This window comes from Carcharodon carcharias, chromosome 8, assembly GCF_017639515.1.
Source record: "Carcharodon carcharias isolate sCarCar2 chromosome 8, sCarCar2.pri, whole genome shotgun sequence".
NCBI lineage: Eukaryota > Metazoa > Chordata > Chondrichthyes > Lamniformes > Lamnidae > Carcharodon > Carcharodon carcharias.
The window spans coordinates 60,007,863-60,028,215 of record NC_054474.1 but is presented as its reverse complement, the minus strand read 5'-3'; the positions used below and the strand labels follow the sequence as shown (position 1 = coordinate 60,028,215).

The following is a 20,353-nucleotide window of genomic DNA, read 5'->3' as shown; positions in this document are numbered from 1 at the left end:
GCTTCAACTTTCCAAAACCCTGGTTAGATCTCAGGTAGCTCTGGGCACCAAACCTCAGGAAAGATATATTGACCTTGGTGGGAGTGCAGCATACATTGACCAGAATGATAACTTGAATCCAAAGGTTGAATTATGAGAAGAATGAGAACAAACTGTATGCCCTGGAATTTAGAAGGCTAAGAGGTGATTTGATTCAAGTTTTCAAAGCATTACAGGGAGTAGATAGGGAGGTTGGGGAATCTATAACTAGCAGAGTATAGTCCACAAAGTCTGGAGTAATGAAAACAAAAAATGCTGGAAATACTCAGCAGGTGTTATGATCCCTGTACAGAAGGATAATTTTTCAAAGGAGATATGAATTTCCCAGTGACCTACACAAAGAATTGCATGACAAGATTCTATGTTTTAAGACTTTTACTGTAACAAATACACTAAGATCAACGTAAACTAAACATTACTTAGTTTTGGCAACTAATACACTAAACTACAGAATAGGTATTCCTCAATAACTTCTTAACACAACTGAAAACCCCACGCCACATTTATACATTAAAGCACATTCTCAGTAGATATGTAATCTTGTATTTACAGTCCCAAATGTCTCTTGGGGATTCAACAGGCTCCCTCTCCCTGCCCTGCCAGGGTGAATCTTCCAGTGCACTTTTACACAAAATCCCCTTCACTAAACCTTCTAAGCATGCTTGAATGGACTTTCAGCAGAAAGGAATCTACTGGTGATTCTTTGGTCTTCAACTTTCCATGACAAGCTCTGTTCCTTTGAACAGGGGTTGCATCCTCAGCAGGACTCCACTTGGTGATTAACTCAAAAGCAGTCCTTTTACTCTGCCTGGCATAGCAACATCTGCTTCCAGTCTGACTGCCTCTAAGAGTCTGAGAGTTTGCAAGTAGCAAGCACAGCTGCCTTCTCCTTTGTGTTCAGGTGTGAAAGCTGCCACTTGAGTTTCTATGAATTCCAACATGGGCCCTGCCCCTATGGCAACCAAGTCACATGGGCCTGTCATTGTGCAGAGTTTAGTACAACTTCACACCAACCCGCATTCCAGGGCATCCTGTTTTACTGTAAAATAGGAGAGTCAATTTTCAACACAACTGCCTTGTTGAGTCTAGCGGCATAACACAGATCAGGCAGGATCTGTGGAGAGAAACAGAATTTTTTTATTCATTCATGGTGCAAGGATGTTGCTGGCTGTGCCAGCACTTTTATTGCCCATCCCTAATTACCCTTGAGAAGGTGGTGGTGAGCTGCGGCCTTGAACTGCTGCAGTCCACGTGGTGTAGATACACCTATAGTGCTGTTTGAGAGGTAGTTCCAGGATTTTGACCCAGCAGCAGTGAATGAATGGTGATATAATTCCAAGTCAGGATGGTGTGTGGCTTGGAGGGGAACTTGCAGTTAGTGGTGTTCCCATGCATCTGCTGCCCTTGTTCTTCGAGGTGGTAGAGGTTACTGGTTTAGATGGAATCTTGATGAGTTGCTGCAATGCATCTTGTAGATGGTACACACTGTGTTACTCATGTCAGTAGTGGAGGAAGTGGCTGTTGGAGATGGTAGATGAGTAGCCAGTCAAGTGGGCTTCTTTGTTCTGGGTGGTGTTGAGCTTCTTGAATGTTGTTGGAGCTGCACTCATTCAGGCAAGTGGAGAGTATCCCATCACATTCCTGATTTGTGCCTTGTAGATGACGGACAGGCCTTGGGGAGTCAGGAGGGCAGTTAATCATTGCAGGATTCCCAGCTTATGACCTGCTCTTGTAGTCACAGTATTTATATGGATAGTCCAGTTCAGTTTCTGGTCAATGGTAACCCCAGGATGTTGATAGTGAGGGGTTCAGCAATAGTAATACCAATGAATGTCAAGAGGCAATAGTTGGACTCTCTCTTGTTAGACATGGTCATTGCCTGGCACTTGTTTGATGCAAATGTTACTTGCCACTAATCAGCCCCAGCTTGAGTGTTGTCCAGACCTTTCTGCATATGGGCAATCATCAGTGAATATCCCTACTCCTGACCTTATGATGGATGGAAGGTCATTGATGAAGCAGCTGAAGATGGTTGGGCCTAGAACACTACCCTGAGGAACTCCTGTAGTGATGTCCTGAAACTGAGGGGATTGACCTCCAACAACCACAATCATCTTTCTTTATGCTAGGTATGACTCCAACCAGTGGATAGTTTTCCCTCGATTCCATTGACTCCAGTTTTGCTCGGGCTCCTTGATGCCACAGTTAACGCTTCAGGTTGATCACCTTTCATCTGAACTGAGGAAAGATAAACATGTAATAGCTTTTGAGCAGGGGAAAGGGGGAGGAAGGATAAAAGGGAAGGTATATGATAGGATGGACGGCAGGAGAAATTAAATGACAAAAGATTCGATGGTACAAAAAGAATAAAAAAACAAAAGATATATCCAGGTGAGGTGTGAATGGCTGGTAGCAGCCATCTGAATGCAAAGTGAAGAAATAAAGAAACAAGAAACAAAGCTGAACCAGCAAAAAAAAAATGGAGGCAGACGTTACGATCAACACTCAGGCCTGAATTTTCCTGTTAGTGATTTGAGGGTGGGGCCCACTTGCCGACAGGAAAATGACGTGGGATGATGTCGAGAGGAACCCCCGAAGTCATCCCGGTCCCTTTAAATTTTTAGGAAGGTGGGCGGACAGCGAAATCAGCTGTTCACCCGCCGACCTGTCACTGGCCAATTGAGGCCATTGACAGAGTAATTAAGATAATTAAAGGCCTGCCCGTCCAACCTTAAGGCTGGCGGGCAGGCCAGGAGCCCCAGTGGGCTCCTGATAATACATGAAACCTCATCCACTGGCGGGGTGAGCTTTCATGTCCGTTTTTAAAAACTTTAATACATTTTATGTGATATTTATTAACATGTCCCATCTCGTGTGACATTGTCACATGAGGGGGACATGTTAATAATTTTTTAATTTTTCTATTTTTAAAGTTTTTTTCCACTGTCAGTAATCTCCCTGAGACAGGACTTTGCCTCAGGGAGCCGTGCGCTCTTTCGTGCACACGTGCGAAAGAATGCACTTTGACAGATGGGGATTCCCTCCACCCCCCCGCACAGGAAGTGCTATGCCCTTCCTGTCGGGCAGGCCCCTGGGCGGGCTTTAATTGGCCCGCCCACTCAAAATGGCGGCGGGCCCCGTTTCGGTGGCGGGGGTCGACTGGCCGCACATTGCTGAGCTGGTGGGGCCCGCCTGCCATCCGAGGGCAAAATTCTGCCCTCAGTATTGAGTGCAGAAGGCTTTGGAATTCTGAACTGAAAGATGAGGTTCTGTTCCTCAAGCTTGCCTTGAGCTTCATTAAAACATTGTAGCAGGCCAAGGGCAGGAAGTTCAGAGTGGGAGAAAGATGGAAAATTGAAATAACAAGCAAGAGGAAGCTCAGGGCCATGCTTGCGGAAGATTGGGAGTAAAATTAGGAAACATTTCTACCCACAAAGAGTGGTAGAATTCTGAAACTCTCTTCAACAAATGGCAATTGTTGGCATATCAACTGTTAATTTTAAAACAAAGATTAATAGGTTCTTGTTAATCAAGGGTGTTAAGGGATATGTGGAAAGGACAGATTTCTGATGTTAGGCTTCAAATCCGCCGTGACCCCATTTGAATAGCAGAACAGACTTGTGGGGGGGCGCTAAATGGTCTACTTATGTTTCTTTGCATTCCATCTGCACCTGACAACTTGTTAACTTTGAGTGAAAACAATCTTTTTAGCACCTCTTTTCTATTTATTTTCATCCTACCCAATATCTTTATTCTGTCCTCCTCTACTGTGAGATTAATTTCATCCTCTTCTTTTGTGAGGTCAAATATGAAGTACTCATTCAGTACCTCAGACATACCTTGTGCCTCCACAAGAAGGTATCTGTTTTTTAATCGGCTCGACTGTTCCTTTGTGTATCCTTTTAATTTTTATATGTTTACAAGAAATTTTTGGGTTCCATTATATGCTATCATTGTATGCTATATATCTTTCCTCACACTTTCTCTTTACTATTCTTATATCTTTTTTCAATTTCACCCTGCACTCTGTACCCTTGGGGCTGGATTTTACAGCCCCCCACTGGGTGTGTTTTTGGCAGGGGGGCATGTAAAATATGAGGGTGGCAAATCCACCACCTTCCCACTCACCCATGAGCTGTCCCCCATAACACTGTAGGCGTTAAATCGTCAGCCCACCTGCCATATTTAAATAAGTAATTAAAAGGTAAATTGAGCTTGTTAACAAGCCAATTGACCCATATAATATGCTGTCCATGTCATAAACTGGTTGGCGTAGGCAGGCGAGAATAGGCAGGCTATTTTTTAATGAAAAACTTTGTAAAGGTGGAAAGGTGAAGGGAGGGCATATAAGGGGGTTGCACTTTGCACATTGAGGGCAATCCCCAGATGTTACCATCACCCCCCCCCCCCCCACTTTGTTTCCCCCCACCTGACCTCCGGAACAAGTCCTCCCATGCCAGTCGCACCACTGCCCGCCCCCGGCCTGCCCGATCCCAAGACCTCCGACTTAGCTGGGTACAGACGTCATGGCTGCTGTGGTGCCCACTGAGTTCTGGCACTATTGGGATGATTAGCCAGCAGCCCTCGAGATTTAAGTCTCACTCTCGGCCTATTTAGCCCACCACCAACATGTTATAACTGTGGGGTAGGATTTTTTCGATGCATTGGCTGCTGACTGATTCTTGCGACAGGAGGGGGTGCTGGTGAGCAGTCCACCCACCCAACGGTAAAATCCAGCCTTGGCTTCTACTGCATTTGGTACCTGATGTTTGACATAAACCTCCTTTTTATACTTTATTCTCCATTTCCTTGCTTATACTTTAGCTCTAGTTTTGGGTGTCATATTTTTTCCTCCTTGTATAAAAACACTTGGTTTGTACCCAAACTATCTTCACCTTGAATACCTGCCATTCCTGATTTACTTCTTTTCACCAATTTTTGTTTCCAGTCCACCTGTGCTGGATTCCTTCTCAAATCACTGAAAATGGCTTTGCCAATTGGGTATGTTCCCCTTCCATTTCTCTTTGTCCCTTTTGTAACTACTTTAAACCTAATTATGTTGGAAGTGGGGGGAGGTTTGATCAGGCTGAAATATAGCCAGGTGATTTGTATTAGGAAATATTTAAAAATGGTTCAAGTTGTTTGTGTACTTTTTTTGGATGAAAATACATTTTGCAGTAATGAAGAAAATTTGCACACTTTTAAATATTCTTTCTTTTAAAATCAACAGGACGAAAATGACAATTCACCAGTATTTACTGAGTCTGTCTATAATGCCTCTGTAATGGAAAACACATTAGGTAAGGTATGACTTTGAAATAGCAGCTATAAGGAGATGATCTTTGTTATGTATTAAATTTCATATTTGTGCATTAGAGCATAAGTTTCCTGTCCTGATTTACCAATTGGTGCATGAACTGATAGCTTCCCCAGGGAACCTTCTAGTTAAAATAATAAGCATGTCCTGATGATACTGAAAGCCATATCTGCATTTTTAAAGATGGACTCTGCTGCTTCAGGTGGGTGCTCCACTTGTCTGCTCAGAAGAGCAGGTTAAGATTAAAGCTGAAGGAATCTGCAGCAGGGTCATAATGGTTAAGTCCCATATGGGCCATTTTAACCACCCACCTGCCTAGTTTCCAGGAAGGTAGATTTAAAATCAGCCCTTTAATGTTTCCAGTATTACTTTTAGTCCATAAACATTGTCAGTACTTGTAAACGTAGGCCAGAATTTCCCGGTCAACTAGGGGCCCGCTCGCCGACACGTAAAATGACGCGGGATGAAGTTGGGCAGAACTCCCGACGTCACCCCGCCCCATTTAAATTTTCAGATCGGCGAGGGCTCAGCTGAATCAGCTGTGCACCCTCTGACCTGTCAACGGCCTTTTGAGGCTATTGACAAAGTAATTAATGTAATTAGTGGACCAGTGTCACATGAGAGGACGTCAGGGAATTTTTTTTTTTCTGTTTTTAATATTTTTTACTGCCAAGCCGATCTCCCTGAGGCAGCACTTAGCCTCAGGGAGATGAATGTACCTGAAAGAGCACACTCTCGGCTGAGGGAATCCCCCCCCCCACCCCCAACCACCTGCACAGGGAGCGCATAGCGCTTCTTTGCGGACGTCATGCTGGGCAGGCCTTAATTGGCCCACCCACATAAAATAGCAGCGCACCCCCAATTGGGGGCCCCGATCGGAGGTGCACCTCCACGCGCCCGGTTTTGAACTCCCCCCCCGCCCCCCCCCCCCCCCCCCCCCCCCCGGCCACCCCACCCACGGGGGAAAATTCTGCCCATAATGTTTGTTTTTTGTTTTTGTAATTTTATGATTTGATTGGTCATTGCTTAGCACTTGATTGATAATGGTACATGAAAACTGGGGAGAACACAAGTTTCATTCATTTGATAATACAAATAAAAATCTTTTAATAGCAAAATGCATCATGCTGTCTACATTTCACTGAAGATTTAATAACTGTACATGTTCAGAATAAATTATCACTGGCTTATTTAACCATTCTATTTGTAATTTAAAGACTACAAAATAAAACAGTAATACCTTCAATGTAATGCTGTTCAAAGAAATGTGACATATTCATTTTTTTCCTTGATTAACCGTATTAATGTTAACATCTCTTCTTAGAGCAATATGCTCACCTTTCTCATTTGTTCTCACCATGCATACAGGAGCCTTTGTGACATTGGTTAAAGCCAGTGACAATGATGCAACAGAAATCAACAACCGGCTGATATACCGTATTGAAACTGGTAGTACAGGAACCCTTCTAATCAGAACAATGTTAATCAATAAAATTTATCCAAAACAGTACCAAGGAAACATTACTGTTGATCCAACAATAGCACTAGACTATGACAAAGGACCAAAATTTTACACTTTAGGAGTCAGTGCCTCAGATTTGGGATTTCCATCTAAGTCAGCACATGCAACTGTTTATGTAAGTGTATTGGACATGAATGATGAGTCTCCTGTACTAGATCCGGAATCAATGAAGGATTTGGATGTCATGGAAAATAACACCAATCTTGGAATAGTGCGGGACATAATTGCAACTGATGTTGATACAAATCACTCCTTAATTTTTAAGCTGGTTTCAGTGGTTTGTTTGAAGTCTAAAATTATTGATGCTCAGCCAGATGCGCCATGCAAAGACTGGTTTGGGCTTTATGAAAATGGATCACTCTACATGAATGAATCTTCAGTTATTGACTATGAGGAGTATGATCAGGTGGACATTACAATTTGTGTTACTGACCTTTACACTGAAAAAAATTATCCATCTACTACTGGTAAGCCAGTCTTTTAATGCTCAAATATATTATTGGATGTTCTTTTTAAAATATATACAGTCATTATATCCTTCTCAGTCTTTGAGACAAAGTCAGTTTCAGGGGGATCACCTTTTCAATCCTGCCTCTTCCTTCTTCAAGGGAAGGAACAAAAATTATGGAGCCATTTTTTTTGGCCCTTTGCAATTTCCCTGTTGGAATAGTCGTATGCTGTTCTGATTTCAATCATCTAATTTCAGCAGCTACCTTTGTTGCATCTTTAAATGTGCATGTTTTCCACTCCAACTTTGTAAATGATTGTAACTATCAGGATTTGAATGAGATTAATGTCAGGACACAATGATGCTAAAAGGCCCCTCTTTCCCCACCCACCCCCCCAAAATCTCTACCTCCCACCAAGTTTAGATGCTTTTGCTGCAGAGCTTACTGGATTTCCAAGGCATTAATCAGCTTCTGTATTAATTCAAACAGCTACTGGGTCCTTCATCATGCAATGGGGCTAATGCCTGTTTCAGGCATGAGCATTGAATACCAATGTTTTTGTCTTTATCAATATGACTGGCGGCACACTTCCAGCTTGTAATGCCATTCCACTTCTGATGGCAAAGTAGCAGCTGCAACCCTCGAGTTTCTTACATGAGTAATATATCAGAAAGTGAGAGCTCTATTCAATTTAATATGTCTCTAATAAGTGCATGTATTTATGATCATTGTAACAGAAGTACAGTGGAAACGTCTGAGTACAGAAGCTGAGAACCAAAATGGGCTTTGACTGTGTCAACTCCACCAAGACCCAAAGCCCCAGTCAACCTGGTTTTCAACGAGAGTAACATTGTGTTGGTTTTGATCAATCACCTAATATTGACAGAACATTTAACCCTAGAAATCTAGCAGTGCAGCATCCATTTTTCAGGTGCTAAATGGCCTCCTGACTTTCTAGTATGGCTGGCAGGAAGTGCGCACTCATTACAAGCTAGAAGTGTGCCACCAGCCATATTGATAAAACCAAAAACATTGGCATGCAGTGCCCATGCCTGAAACAGGCATTAGTCCCTTTGCACAATGAAGGTCCTGTTTGAATTAATATAGTAGCTTATTAATGCCTTGGAAATCCATTAAGCTTTACAGCAAGAAAATCTAATCTTGGTGAGCAGGTGATTAAAATCAGAATCATAGATTTAATAGCAATAATAAAACTTGGCTGAAAATGGGGCAGAAGTGGAAAATGAATATTTTGGATGCTAAGAGAGACAGAATAGAGGAAAGAGACATTTTGGTGAAGGAGGGAATGCCAGCAGGTTTGCTGATGTTGCCATGCTGGCATCCCATAATGAAGTTCAGTTATAACAGCCTGTAGATTGGTCCCTGGGCCTGCAAGGAGTTTGAATTGACAATCAACGTCAGGAAGTCCAAAGTTATGGGCCAGGATGTAGAGACTCCACCTTGAACCAACACTGACAACCTCACTCTGGAAGTCATCGACAGCTTCACGTACTTTTATTACCAGCAACCTGTCCTTTGATGCTGAAATCAGCACCAAGATTGCCAAGGCCACAGTTGTCATGTCAAAGTTGAGTGTGGACCAACAGCAAACTAACCAAAAATATAAAACTCTGTGGGCAGGATTTTGCCCTTGGCGGGGGTGCTTGGCGGGGGTGGCTGGGAAACTGACCGCTGCCCGCAATCGGCTCCACCCCGCAATTTCACACAGGCCAATTAAGGCCCACTCTGCGTGGATCGCGAGCAGCAGTGCTGAGCGTTGTCTCTGAGGGCGGGGCGAAGAGGGTGAGCGGGACTGGCAGTTTGCGCATGCGCACGAAAAATTGCTTCAATCTCTCCCTTAGGCACGGAGCTGCCTCAGGGAGATTGAAGCGCTTTTTAAAAAAGTTAATAAAGACAGTAAAAATTTAATAAAACATGTCTCCTCATGTGAATCTGTCACATGAGATGGGACATGTTTTTAATTCCAAAATGAAGTTTTTATTTAATGTGTATTAGCTTTAGGAAACCTCATCCTGCTGGTGGCTGAGGTTTCCGAAAAAATGTAAAGGCCGTTTGGCCTTTTTGCCTTCCCACCAACCATTAGGTTGGATGGGCAGTGTAAATTTCAAGTTAATGAGGTTGTTAATGGCTTTAATAAGCCTTTTAATTATCGGCGGGTGCGCGGCTGAATCTGGTGCGTGCCCACTGAACGAAATATCGTGCGAGTGCGTGATGACGTCAGGAAGCACCCCCAACATCATTGCGTGTCATTTTACGCTTGGGAATTCCGGGCGCACGCCCGCAGACCCAATTGTAAAAATCTGCCCCATGTGTACAAGCTTGTGTTCTCAGCACCCTCCTTTACAGTAGCAAGGCATGGACAACTTATCCAAGCTAAGAAAAGCAGCTTCCACCTCCCCTGCCAGCTGACAAATACTGCCTGGCAAGACAAAGTACTGAATATGGAAGTACACCAGTGTGTGGGCATCCCCAACATGTTTACTCTCTTGAGTCAGCAGCGATTCTGTTGGTGGATCACGTGAACTGAATGGATGGCAGCCACATCCCCAAAGACATGCTCAATGGCAAGCTTGGTATCGAAACGGGACCACAAAGTCACCCACATCTGTGATACAAGGATGTCTGTAAGCGAGACCTCAAGTTAACTGGGATTGGAGTTAATTCATGGGAGGCCCTTGCTGCTAACCAGAGTCAGTTAGGAAGGGTGTGAAAAAAGCAAAAGACAAAGGAAATGACCAGATGGCGGAAAAGAGAGCCTGGTGGAAGAAAAAAAACATCAGTCTACCTCAGGCCAACGTTAATCTTCTGTGCCAGCTGCGGAAGGGACTGCCACTTATGAAATGGCCTCGACAGCCACAACAGACCATGTTCAATCCAGAATGACATGCATCCTGGGCATAGTCCATCATGTCCTGGAACAGACAGAAGTCATCATCATGGTTAGAGATCAAAGATAAGATAGGGATTGTTACATTGGTTATAGGCCCCCTAATTGTGGGAGGGAAATGGAAGTTAAAGGCAGTTCAGGAAATAACATAATAATATTCTAGGAGATTTTAATTATCCACTCAGTGATTTGGTACAAGGAGGAAGTACATCTTGGAATAAAACCTTTTTTACATTAAAGGCACCATATTAATATTATTGTTACTGTTAATGTTGACTGAGTGCAGGCTTCTGCTAAATTATTCATCGAGAATTTATGATTTCCCCCGTTCCACTAGTCATTTGCCAGCACCTGTTGGACGAGGTGGGCAGCCAGCCTCCTAAGGGACTTCTCCACCTATACTTCTCAGCCTGGCTGAGCTTTGTTGATTAGAGAATTGTGAGATTTGTGAGAACTGCATCCTACCATATGTACTGTTTCTTCAAAAAATTGTCTTCAGAGGGTTAGTTTAATAAATTAATTAGAATTGGAGTTCCCATATAAAACTTTACATTTTAATCATTGATGTTTTTAAACATTGACAGGCAAACTTACAATCAATATTGTGGATGCGAATGACAACGTACCTGTGTTTCTTGCCTTTGAAAGAGTATCTGGTATGTCATCTTATTTTGAAGTAATGTTGCACAATATTACTAAAAGCTAATTAATGCACTTGTATAAATCCTTGTTTTGCTTTATAACAAAGATGCTAACCCATTCATTTTTATTGATATTGTAATCATTTTAAGGTCCTGCAGTCAAAACTGGTATTGTCAATCATTGCCCACAGCCAGACCAGTCTGATCGTTTCAATACTTTTGTTCCAAGCTACTATTGAAACAACGAACTCCTGCTTCTTGCTGGGAATGTTACTGGCTGCAAGTTGCTCAGGCTGCTTGAGGCAGGCTGACTGATGTAAAAGAATGCTAATTTCTGCAGTGATTTTCTGCACTTCCCATAACTCTACTGAATTCTACAAAGGTGTTAATTACAACCATATGCCACTGGCACATGATCACAAGCATAATACACAGGTTCTTCTCCTCGTTCAACATCAGATAATATTAATTTGTACTATGTCTACTGTCTAATTTATTTGACTTCTAACAGGTAAAGTTTGGGAGTAATTTTCACTTGGTGAAAGGTGGTGGTACCTGCTATCCACACTGCCCAACTTTCCTTTCCACTGAAGTCAATCTAAAGAAAAATTGTGCACCATGTAGGACAGGCAGCCAATCCACTATAGCCAGTTTTCTGTAGAGTCTCCGAATGTAAATCATATCCTTTCTTTTCACTGTTGCAGGCCTAGCGATTTTTAAGCATACATTATACAAACATACAAAATAGGAGCACAAATAGGCTATTTGGCCCTTTGAACCTGCTCCGCCATTCATTAAGATCATGGCTAATGTGTTTGTGTTTTGAATTCCATAGCCCCGTCTACCCCTGATAACCTTAGATTCTTGTTTGGCAAGGGAATCAATCTACCTCCACCATATATTACTAGTTGTTATATTATCAGTTGCATTTGTTCTTGGGATGTGGACAACACAGATGAAGGAGTGTTTATAGCCCATCTTTAGTTGCACTGAGGACATTGAAAGTCAAGTTTTTACAAAAATCCAACAGCTTTCACAATCAATTTTCTGATATGAGTCCAGGGTTCCGCTGTGTGGGGTCAATTTTCATCAGCTTTGGCTGGCATTAACAACAGTTAATGACGTCACGATGAAGTTGGTAGCATTACCACCCTGTTAACATGCTTGAATATGGCTGGCTGTATTTTTAAAGAGGCCTACATCTGGGTGTTCAAAGTGCCTACCTGGTTCAAATGATAGGTCTTGGAGGAGAAGGAGTGATCCTCGATGTCACACAAAAATAATCTGCCCACTGTCACCCTAGGAACCCTCACCACTCTGGACTCTACCCTCTCAACGGCTGCCCCAGCCCATTTTTAGGCCTTAATTGGTGAGTTGCATAAAGACATCTTTTTGACGCCCTACAACATTCCTACTGAATTTAAACACAGCGGCAGCCTCTTTGCTACAGGAGTGGACAGACAACAAGTGCACTTCTACCTGTAGTTCACCAAAAAAGTCAAAAGTGACCTCAGTGACTGTACAATCCGAGGGCCACTAAGGAAAAGGTGCTTCCATTTGAAGTTATATGAAAGCCATTTTTGAGGTACAGTAACTAATTGAATTATCTTGCATTTCAGTTATCGTGCCAGAATTAGCACCAATTTCTGCTGAAGTAGCAACAGTTAAGGTAAGTCAAAATTACGATCAATGTTGTTAATCTTTTGTGATGTACTGTGATTAGTCATAAGCACTAGTGTTGATCTGGAAGTGGTACTGCACCTGCAGAAGAAGCGCCGCTCTTCTGGTGCAGATTTATAAAAACAAAAAAACTGCGGATGCTGGAAATCCAAAACAAAAACAGAATTACCTGGAAAAACTCAGCAGGTCTGGCAGCATCGGCGGAGAAGAAAAGAGTTGACGTTTCGAGTCCTCATGACCCTTCGACAGAACTTGAGTTCGAGTCCAGGAAAGAGCTGAAATATAAGCTGGTTTAAGGTGTGTGTGTGGGGGGCGGAGAGATAGAGAGACAGAGAGGTGGAGGGGGGTGGTGTGGTTGTAGGGACAAACAAGCAGTGATAGAAGCAGATCATCAAAAGATGTCAACAACAATGGAACAAAAGAACACATAGGTGTTAAAGTTGGTGATATTATCTAAACGAATGTGCTAATTAAGAATGGATGGTAGGGCACTCAAGGTATAGCTCTAGTGGGGGTGGGGAGAGCATAAAAGATTTTAAGATATTTAAAAATAATGGAAATAGGTCGGAAAAGAAAAATCTATATAATTTATTGGAAAAAAAAGGAAGGGGGAAACAGAAATGGGGTGGGGATGGGGGAGGGAGCTCACGACCTAAAGTTGTTGAATTCAATATTCAGTCCGGAAGGCTGTAAAGTGCCTAGTCGGAAGATGAGGTGTTGTTCCTCCAGTTTGCGTTGGGCTTCACTGGAACAATGCAGCAAGCCAAGGACAGATATGTGGGCAAGAGAGCAGGGTGGAGTGTTAAAATGGCAAGTGACAGGGAGGTTTGGGTCATTCTTGGGTGTTCTGCAAAGCAGTCGCCCAGTTTACGTTTGGTCTCTCCAATGTAGAGGAGACCACATTGGGAGCAACGAATGCAGTAGACTAAGTTGGGGGAAATGCAAGTGAAATGCTGCTTCACTTGAAAGGAGTGTTTGGGCCCTTGGACGGTGAGGAGAGAGGAAGTGAAGGGGCAGGTGTTGCATCTTTTGCGTGGGCATGGGGTGGTGCCATAGGAGGGGGTTGAGGAGTAGGGGGTGATGGAGGAGTGGACCAGGGTGTGCCGGAGGGAGCGATCCCTATGGAATGCCGATAGGGGGGGTGAAGGGAAGATGTGTTTGGTGGTGGCATCATGCTGGAGTTGGCAGAAATGGCGGAGGAAGATCCTTTGAATGCAGAGGCTGGTGGGGTGATAAGTGAGGACAAGGGGGACCCTATCATGTTTCTGGGAGGGAGGAGAAGGCGTGAGGGCGGATGCGCGGGAGATGGGCCGGACACGGTTGAGGGCCCTGTCAACGACCGTGGGTGGAAAACCTCGGTTAAGGAAGAAGGAGGACATGTCAGAGGAACTGTTTTTGAAGGTGGCATTATCGGAACAGATGCGACGGAGGCGAAGGAACTGAGAGAATGGGATGGAGTCCTTACAGGAAGCGGGGTGTGAGGAGCTGTAGTCGAGGTAGCTGTGGGAGTCGGTGGGTTTGTAATGGATATTGGTGGACAGTCTATCACCAGAGATTGAGACAGAGAGGTCAAGGAAGGGAAGGGAAGTGTCAGAGATGGACCACGTGAAAATGATGGAGGGGTGGAGATTGGAAGCAAAATTAATAAATTTTTCCAAGTCCCGACGAGAGCATGAAGTGGCACCGAAGTAATCATCGATGTACCGGAGAAAGAGTTGTGGAAGGGGGCCGGAGTAGGACTGCAACAAGGAATGTTCCACATACTCCATAAAGAGACAGGCAAAGCTGGGGCCCATGAGGGTACCCATAGCCACACCTTTTATTTGGAGGAAGTGAGAGGAGTTGAAGGAGAAATTGTTCAGCGTGAGAACAAGTTCAGCCAGACGGAGGAGAGTAGTGGTGGATGGGGATTGTTTGGGCCTCTGTTCGAGGAAGAAGCTAAGGGCCCTCAGACCATCCTGGTGGGGGATGGAGATGTAGAGGGATTGGACGTCCATGGTGAAGAGGAAGCGGTTGGGGCCAGGGAACTGGAAATTGTTGATGTGACGTAAGGTGTCAGAGGAATCACGGATGTAGTGGGAAGGGACTGGACAAGGGGAGAGAGAAGGGAGTCAAGATAACGAGAAATGAGTTCTGTGGGGCAGGAGCAAGCTGAGACGATCGGTCTACCGGGGCAGTTCTGTTTGTGGATTTTGGGTAGGAGATAGAAGCGGGCCGTCCGAGGTTGGGCGACTATCAGGTTGGCAGCTGTGGGAGGAAGATCCCCAGAGGAGATGAGGTCAGTGACAGTCCTGGAAACAATGGCTTGATGTTCAGTGGTGGGGTCATGGTCCAGGGAGAGGTAGGAGGAAGTGTCTGCGAGTTGACGCTCAGCCTCCGGGAGGTAGAGGTCAGTGCGCCAGACAACAACAGCACCGCCCTTGTCAGCGGATTTGATGACAATGTCAGGGTTGGACCTGAGAGAATGGAGTGCAGTAAGTTCAGAGAGAGACAGGTTAGAATGGATGAGAGGAGCAGAGAAATTGAGACGACTAATGTCGCGCCGACAGTTCTCAATGAAAAGATCAAGATAAGGTAAGAATCCAGAGGGAGGGGTCCAGGTCGAGGGAGAATATTGGAGATGGGTAAAAGGATCCGTTGAACTGGGAGAGGACTCCTGCCCAAAGAAGTGAGCCCGGAGACGAAGACGGCGGAAGAAGAGTTCAGCATCATGCCGAGCCTGAAATTCATTGAGGTGAGGTCGTAAGGGTATGAAACTAAGTCCTTTGCTGAGCACTGAACGTTCAGCATCGGAGAGGGGAAGGTCAGGGGGTATAGTGAATATAAGGCTGGGGTTGGGATTGGAAAATGGGGTGGGGACGGAGGGACGGGCAGGGGTGGAGGGTCCTAGATGGGTGTTGGTGCCGATGAGTTGTTGGAGCTTGCGTTCCTTAGCACTTGAGAGAAAGAGAAAAAGTTTCTTGTTGAGGCGTCGGATGAGCCGAAGAATAAAATGAAACTGGGGGCACGCGCAGCTTTGAAAAAGGGTATGGCGGTGCTGCTGGAGGGGAGGTCGAGTGTGTTCATATGGCAGCGCATGGCACTGAGTGTGGATTTCAGAATGTGACGGGAACAGCAGTCCGAGAAACGTTTTATGTCCCGGAGATACCTGTAATCCTGGGCGGGTTCGAAACATGAGGGGTGGAATTTCAGTTGAAATCCACGTGGGGTAAGTCGGAGACGGAGACAGTCACTGAGAAAGGAGATATGGCTGTGAAAGCGGGTTTTAGTAAACACCTTGTCAAACACCAGGAGGGAAATGGAAAGCAATGAAGGTGAGCAAGGCAAAAGAGAGGAACAGAAACACATCTTCCCTTCACCCCCCTTATCGGCATTCCGTAGGGATTGCTCCCTCCGGGACACCCTGGTCCACTCCTCCATCACCCCCTACTCCTCAACCCCCTCCTATGGCACCACCCCATGCCCACGCAAAAGATGCAACACCTGCCCCTTCACTTCCTCTCTCCTCACCGTCCAAGGGCCCAAACATTCCTTTCAAGTGAAGCAGCATTTCACTTGCATTTCCCCCAACTTAGTCTACTGCATTTGTTGCTCCCAATGCGGTCTCCTCTACATTGGAGAGACCAAACGTAAACTGGGCGACCGCTTTGCAGAACACCTGCGGTCTGTCCGCAAGAATGACCCAAACCTCCCTGTCGCTTGCCATTTTAACACTCCACCCTGCTCTCTTGCCCACATGTCTGTCCTTGGCTTGCTGCATTGTTCCAGTGAAGCCCAACGCAAACTGGAGAAACAACACCTCATCTTCCGACTAGGGACTTTACAGCCTTCCGGACTGAGTATTGAATTCAACAACTTTAGGTCGTGAGCTCCCTCCCCCATCCCTACCCCCTTTCTGTTTCCCCCTTCCTTTTTTTTTCCAATAAATTATGTAGATTTTTCTTTTCCGACTTATTTCCATTATTTTTAAATATCTTAAAATCTTTTATGCTCGCCCCACCCCCACTAGAGCTATACCTTGAGTGCCCTACCATCCATTCTTAATTAGCACATTCGTTTAGATAATATCACCAACTTTAACACCTATGTGTTCTTTTGTTCCATTGTTATTGACATCTTTTGATGATCTGCTTCTATCACTGCTTGTTCGTCCCTACAACCACACCCCCCCCTCCACTTCTCTCACTCTCCGTGCCCCCCCCCCCCCCCCCCCCCCCCCCCACCCCCAAACACCTTAAACCAGCTTATATTTCAACTCTTTCTTGGACTCGAACTCAAGTTCTGTTGAAGGGTCATGAGGACTCGAAACGTCAACTCTTTTCTTCTCCGCCGATGCTGCCAGACCTGCTGAGTTTTTCCAGGTAATTCTGTTTTTGTTTTGGTGCAGATTTATGACTATTCTGAGTCCTCACAGAGTGTTTACCTTTCCCGTTTGTTGAAGTCTTTCTAATATAAAACCTGCATGAGCACCAAACATACTAACCCAATACAACAATGAAACCTGCACTAGTGAGTGCTTAATTTGTTTGGAAAAAGGACAAAATAGCCACACAGATTATTTCTGATATTTTTACCATTCAAATCCAAAGGAACGGTGCCCATTTTCACTGCATTAATATACTATGGTACAAAGCTGTTTTCTGATAAACACAGGAAACAACACTTTGTCACGAAATGAATGCTGTAAAAAGGGCCCTTGGAATGTGGCCTGTTTTAACAAGCATCTTTCTCATATTGGAGATCTGAATTTGTTAGAGTCACTAACTACCTTTTGTAGACAGTTGAAAAAAATCAGAAAATGTTGGAAATACCCAGCAGGTCTGGCAGCATTTTGGGAGAGGGAAAAACACAGTTAACATTTCTGGTCAAGGACCTTACTTCAGAATTGCTTTATTCCAGATTTCTCGCATCTGCAGTATTTTGCTTTTGTAGGCAGTTTTCAGAAATGAATGGACAGAAAATGCATGAGTTGAATGAGGATAAATGTGATTTAGAAATAGTTTCTGATTTTCCTTCAATTTTTCCTAACACAAATTAATGTTTAAATTTGATTAAAACACTTCTTAACTATATGTTAAATGTTGCCTGTAAATTGTAACATATTGTTGACAAATGTAATAATAGTTTGAAAATGATCAGCTCCCCAATATGAATATAAAGTTGTTTTTGAAGGATTTTCAGTCTGTGGATTTGATTTTTCTGGCTTTTGTCAAACAATAATGTGGCACTACAGCTCAAAGTGACACGAAAGAGCCTGATGATAACTACAGCTAACAAGCCCAAACACATCTCGAGACAAAGATAAAATGGGAGCGGGCATCAGCCGGGATGAAGGGTCAATGGCAACAGCATTAATGGCTTCATAGCAAATTGCAGCTGATGTTTCACAGCACCTGATTTTCTTTCCACTGAAATTCACAGAATGATGGTTAAACTGTTTCTCAGAGACTCGTTTCCTTGTCTCCCTGGTAACTTTTCCTTAGTTTGAAAGTAAAAATCTTGGCAATATTTTCCAAGTGAAGAATCAACTGCCAATATTGTTACCAGCCCATTTCAAGCCACTGGCATAGACCAATTACATTCCAAAAGTTTTAAAAGTTTGTAAAGAATGTAAATCTCAAGTGTTGACATCACTTGGTTTCAAAGGATAATATGCTTGAGTTACTCATAATCAGGGAAAGCAAATAGTTACCTAAATAAAGAGGTTCAAATGTCAGAGGCATTAATTGAGGAAGAGAGAGCTATGATTAATGAAGGGTCGAACTCCCAATCCGCAAAGTTCACATTCAGATGCTTAATGCACTTGAAATGTATACTATTGTCACACAGGCATTAAACTATTTGTTTTTAATATATTTGTTTTAAACAGTTAATGCCTGTATAAAATTGAATTCACAAGAATATTGTATGTGTGCAGTAAGAATATACATACTACACTGACTGGTTTTATCATCTGACAAAAAAAGTAGGTTGGTGGGTTTGAATCAATGGATTTGTTAGATTGAAGGATATTTTTCATATTTAGAAACATGTCCTAATGTACCATGTTTGTGGTACTTGTCAGCTTGACTTGTTCTCTGCAGAACCTGTGAAAACTGCCAGTTCATGAGACAGATCCGAAAATAAGGTTCCATGACAACGAGTCAGAAGTCTGCGTGAAGACTGTTCCATTTTATGATCACTGCTGCGTACGCTGGCAATAAAAATATATAATTTTGTAGAATTGTAGAACAGTATAACACTGAAGGAGGTCATTCAACCCATGAAGTCTGTGGGTTTGAAGAGCACTTCAGCTAGTTTTGCTCCCCAGTATTATCCTAGTATTAATCTAGCTCCCTTTTGAAGGCTACAGTTGAATGTGCATCCTTAACTCTATCAAGCAGTGCATTCCTCTTGATGCATAAACAAGATAGTTTTTCCACATGTTGCCTCTGGTTCTTTGGCCAGTTACTTAAATCTGTGGCCTCTCATCATTGTCCCTTCAGTCTTTGGAGACAGTTTCTCTTTAGTTGTTCTATCAAAACTCTTCATGATTTTACCTTCTCGGCTCTAAAAAGAACAGCCCCAACTTCTCCAGTCTATCCACATAACTCATTCCTGGAACCATTGTTGCAAATAATTTACAAGATCTGCTACTTTTCCTGTCAGCTGATGAATATTCTTTGACTGCTTGAATCCCCATCAAGCATCCAAATAGTAACTAATATAGACATTTGAACCTGAACCCTGGCAGTTTATCATTGAAAGGCTAATGTCTTCTTAGTGTAGCTACTGAAGGAACCATTAAAATCAACTGTAAGTCAGTAGTAAGTAATAAATAAGATGTAAACTAACGCAAAGCTTTTCTTGACAGGCAAGTGACAATGATACCGGAAAAAATGCAGAAATTAATTTTGTTGTCACCAAAGTTTTGTTCATTTTTTCGGATGGGCAACCAAACAAAGTATTGCCAGAAGTATTTGAAGCTTCAAGAGCTACCCTTGTTGGTGGTGAATACACAGCAACTATCAAGTAATGTAAATTTCTTTATTAATTCATATAACAAGTGATCTTAAGTCAACAGTGCACATTGAAAAACAGTAGCAATACAACTATAATAACAGAAAATTATTGGTGACACAACTAGACCATCCATGCTAGATTTTCTGCATCAGACCCTGCTGCCCTGACTGACATACAACAGGCGGCCAGGAGGAGAAAATCGGCAGGTGTCCCACCAGATCTCTGTCTCATTTCTTCTTTCTGATGCATTTCTGCTGGGTGGGAGTGGCAAACTCAAACAGGCATGCACTTCCTTTCGGTCTTAATTCCGGGGAGTGTCCATTTTTGTAGACAAATACAAATGTAAACTCAGGATTGCAAGCTGATGGCAAGTATGCTGGTGGTTACAGAATGGACAAATATTAAGGTAGGTGTGTTTCAGCCATTCTTAGGGCTAAATTATGTTGGGGTGGCAGTGGACTCGATAGCAGGCTGGAAGATGGTGGGCAACCATGCGTCGGCATGGTTCCAGGAGAATGCTATTCGGCTCATCATGTCCGTGCCGGCTCTTTGAAAGAGCTTTCCAATTTGTTTCATGGACCTGCAAATAATTCCCTTGAGTATCCATGCAATTCCCTTTTCACTATTGAAGTTACTTTCGCCAACCTTTCAGGCAGTCTGTTCTAGATCATACCAGCTGGCTGTGTAAAACAAGTTCTCCTCATCTCCTACCTGGGCCTTTGTCAATAAGTTACCCAATAGGAATCCCTCCATCTCACCTGTTTAGTTGAGGAGACAAACCCATAGATGGATGCC

General features: G+C 43.5%; 1 protein-coding gene across 1 annotated transcript in view; it reads left to right on the top strand.

Annotated features, from left to right (window-relative positions):
- cdhr2 (cadherin related family member 2) overlaps positions 1 to 20,353 on the top strand; it is a 112,382-nt gene that overhangs the window by 62,515 nt on the left and 29,514 nt on the right. The window contains exons 17-21 of the mRNA XM_041194386.1: positions 5,270 to 5,339; positions 6,725 to 7,345; positions 10,820 to 10,891; positions 12,496 to 12,545; positions 19,410 to 19,567. Of these exons, the coding sequence (XP_041050320.1) occupies positions 5,270 to 5,339; positions 6,725 to 7,345; positions 10,820 to 10,891; positions 12,496 to 12,545; positions 19,410 to 19,567 (971 nt within the window). The remainder of the gene's footprint in view (positions 1 to 5,269; positions 5,340 to 6,724; positions 7,346 to 10,819; positions 10,892 to 12,495; positions 12,546 to 19,409; positions 19,568 to 20,353) is intronic.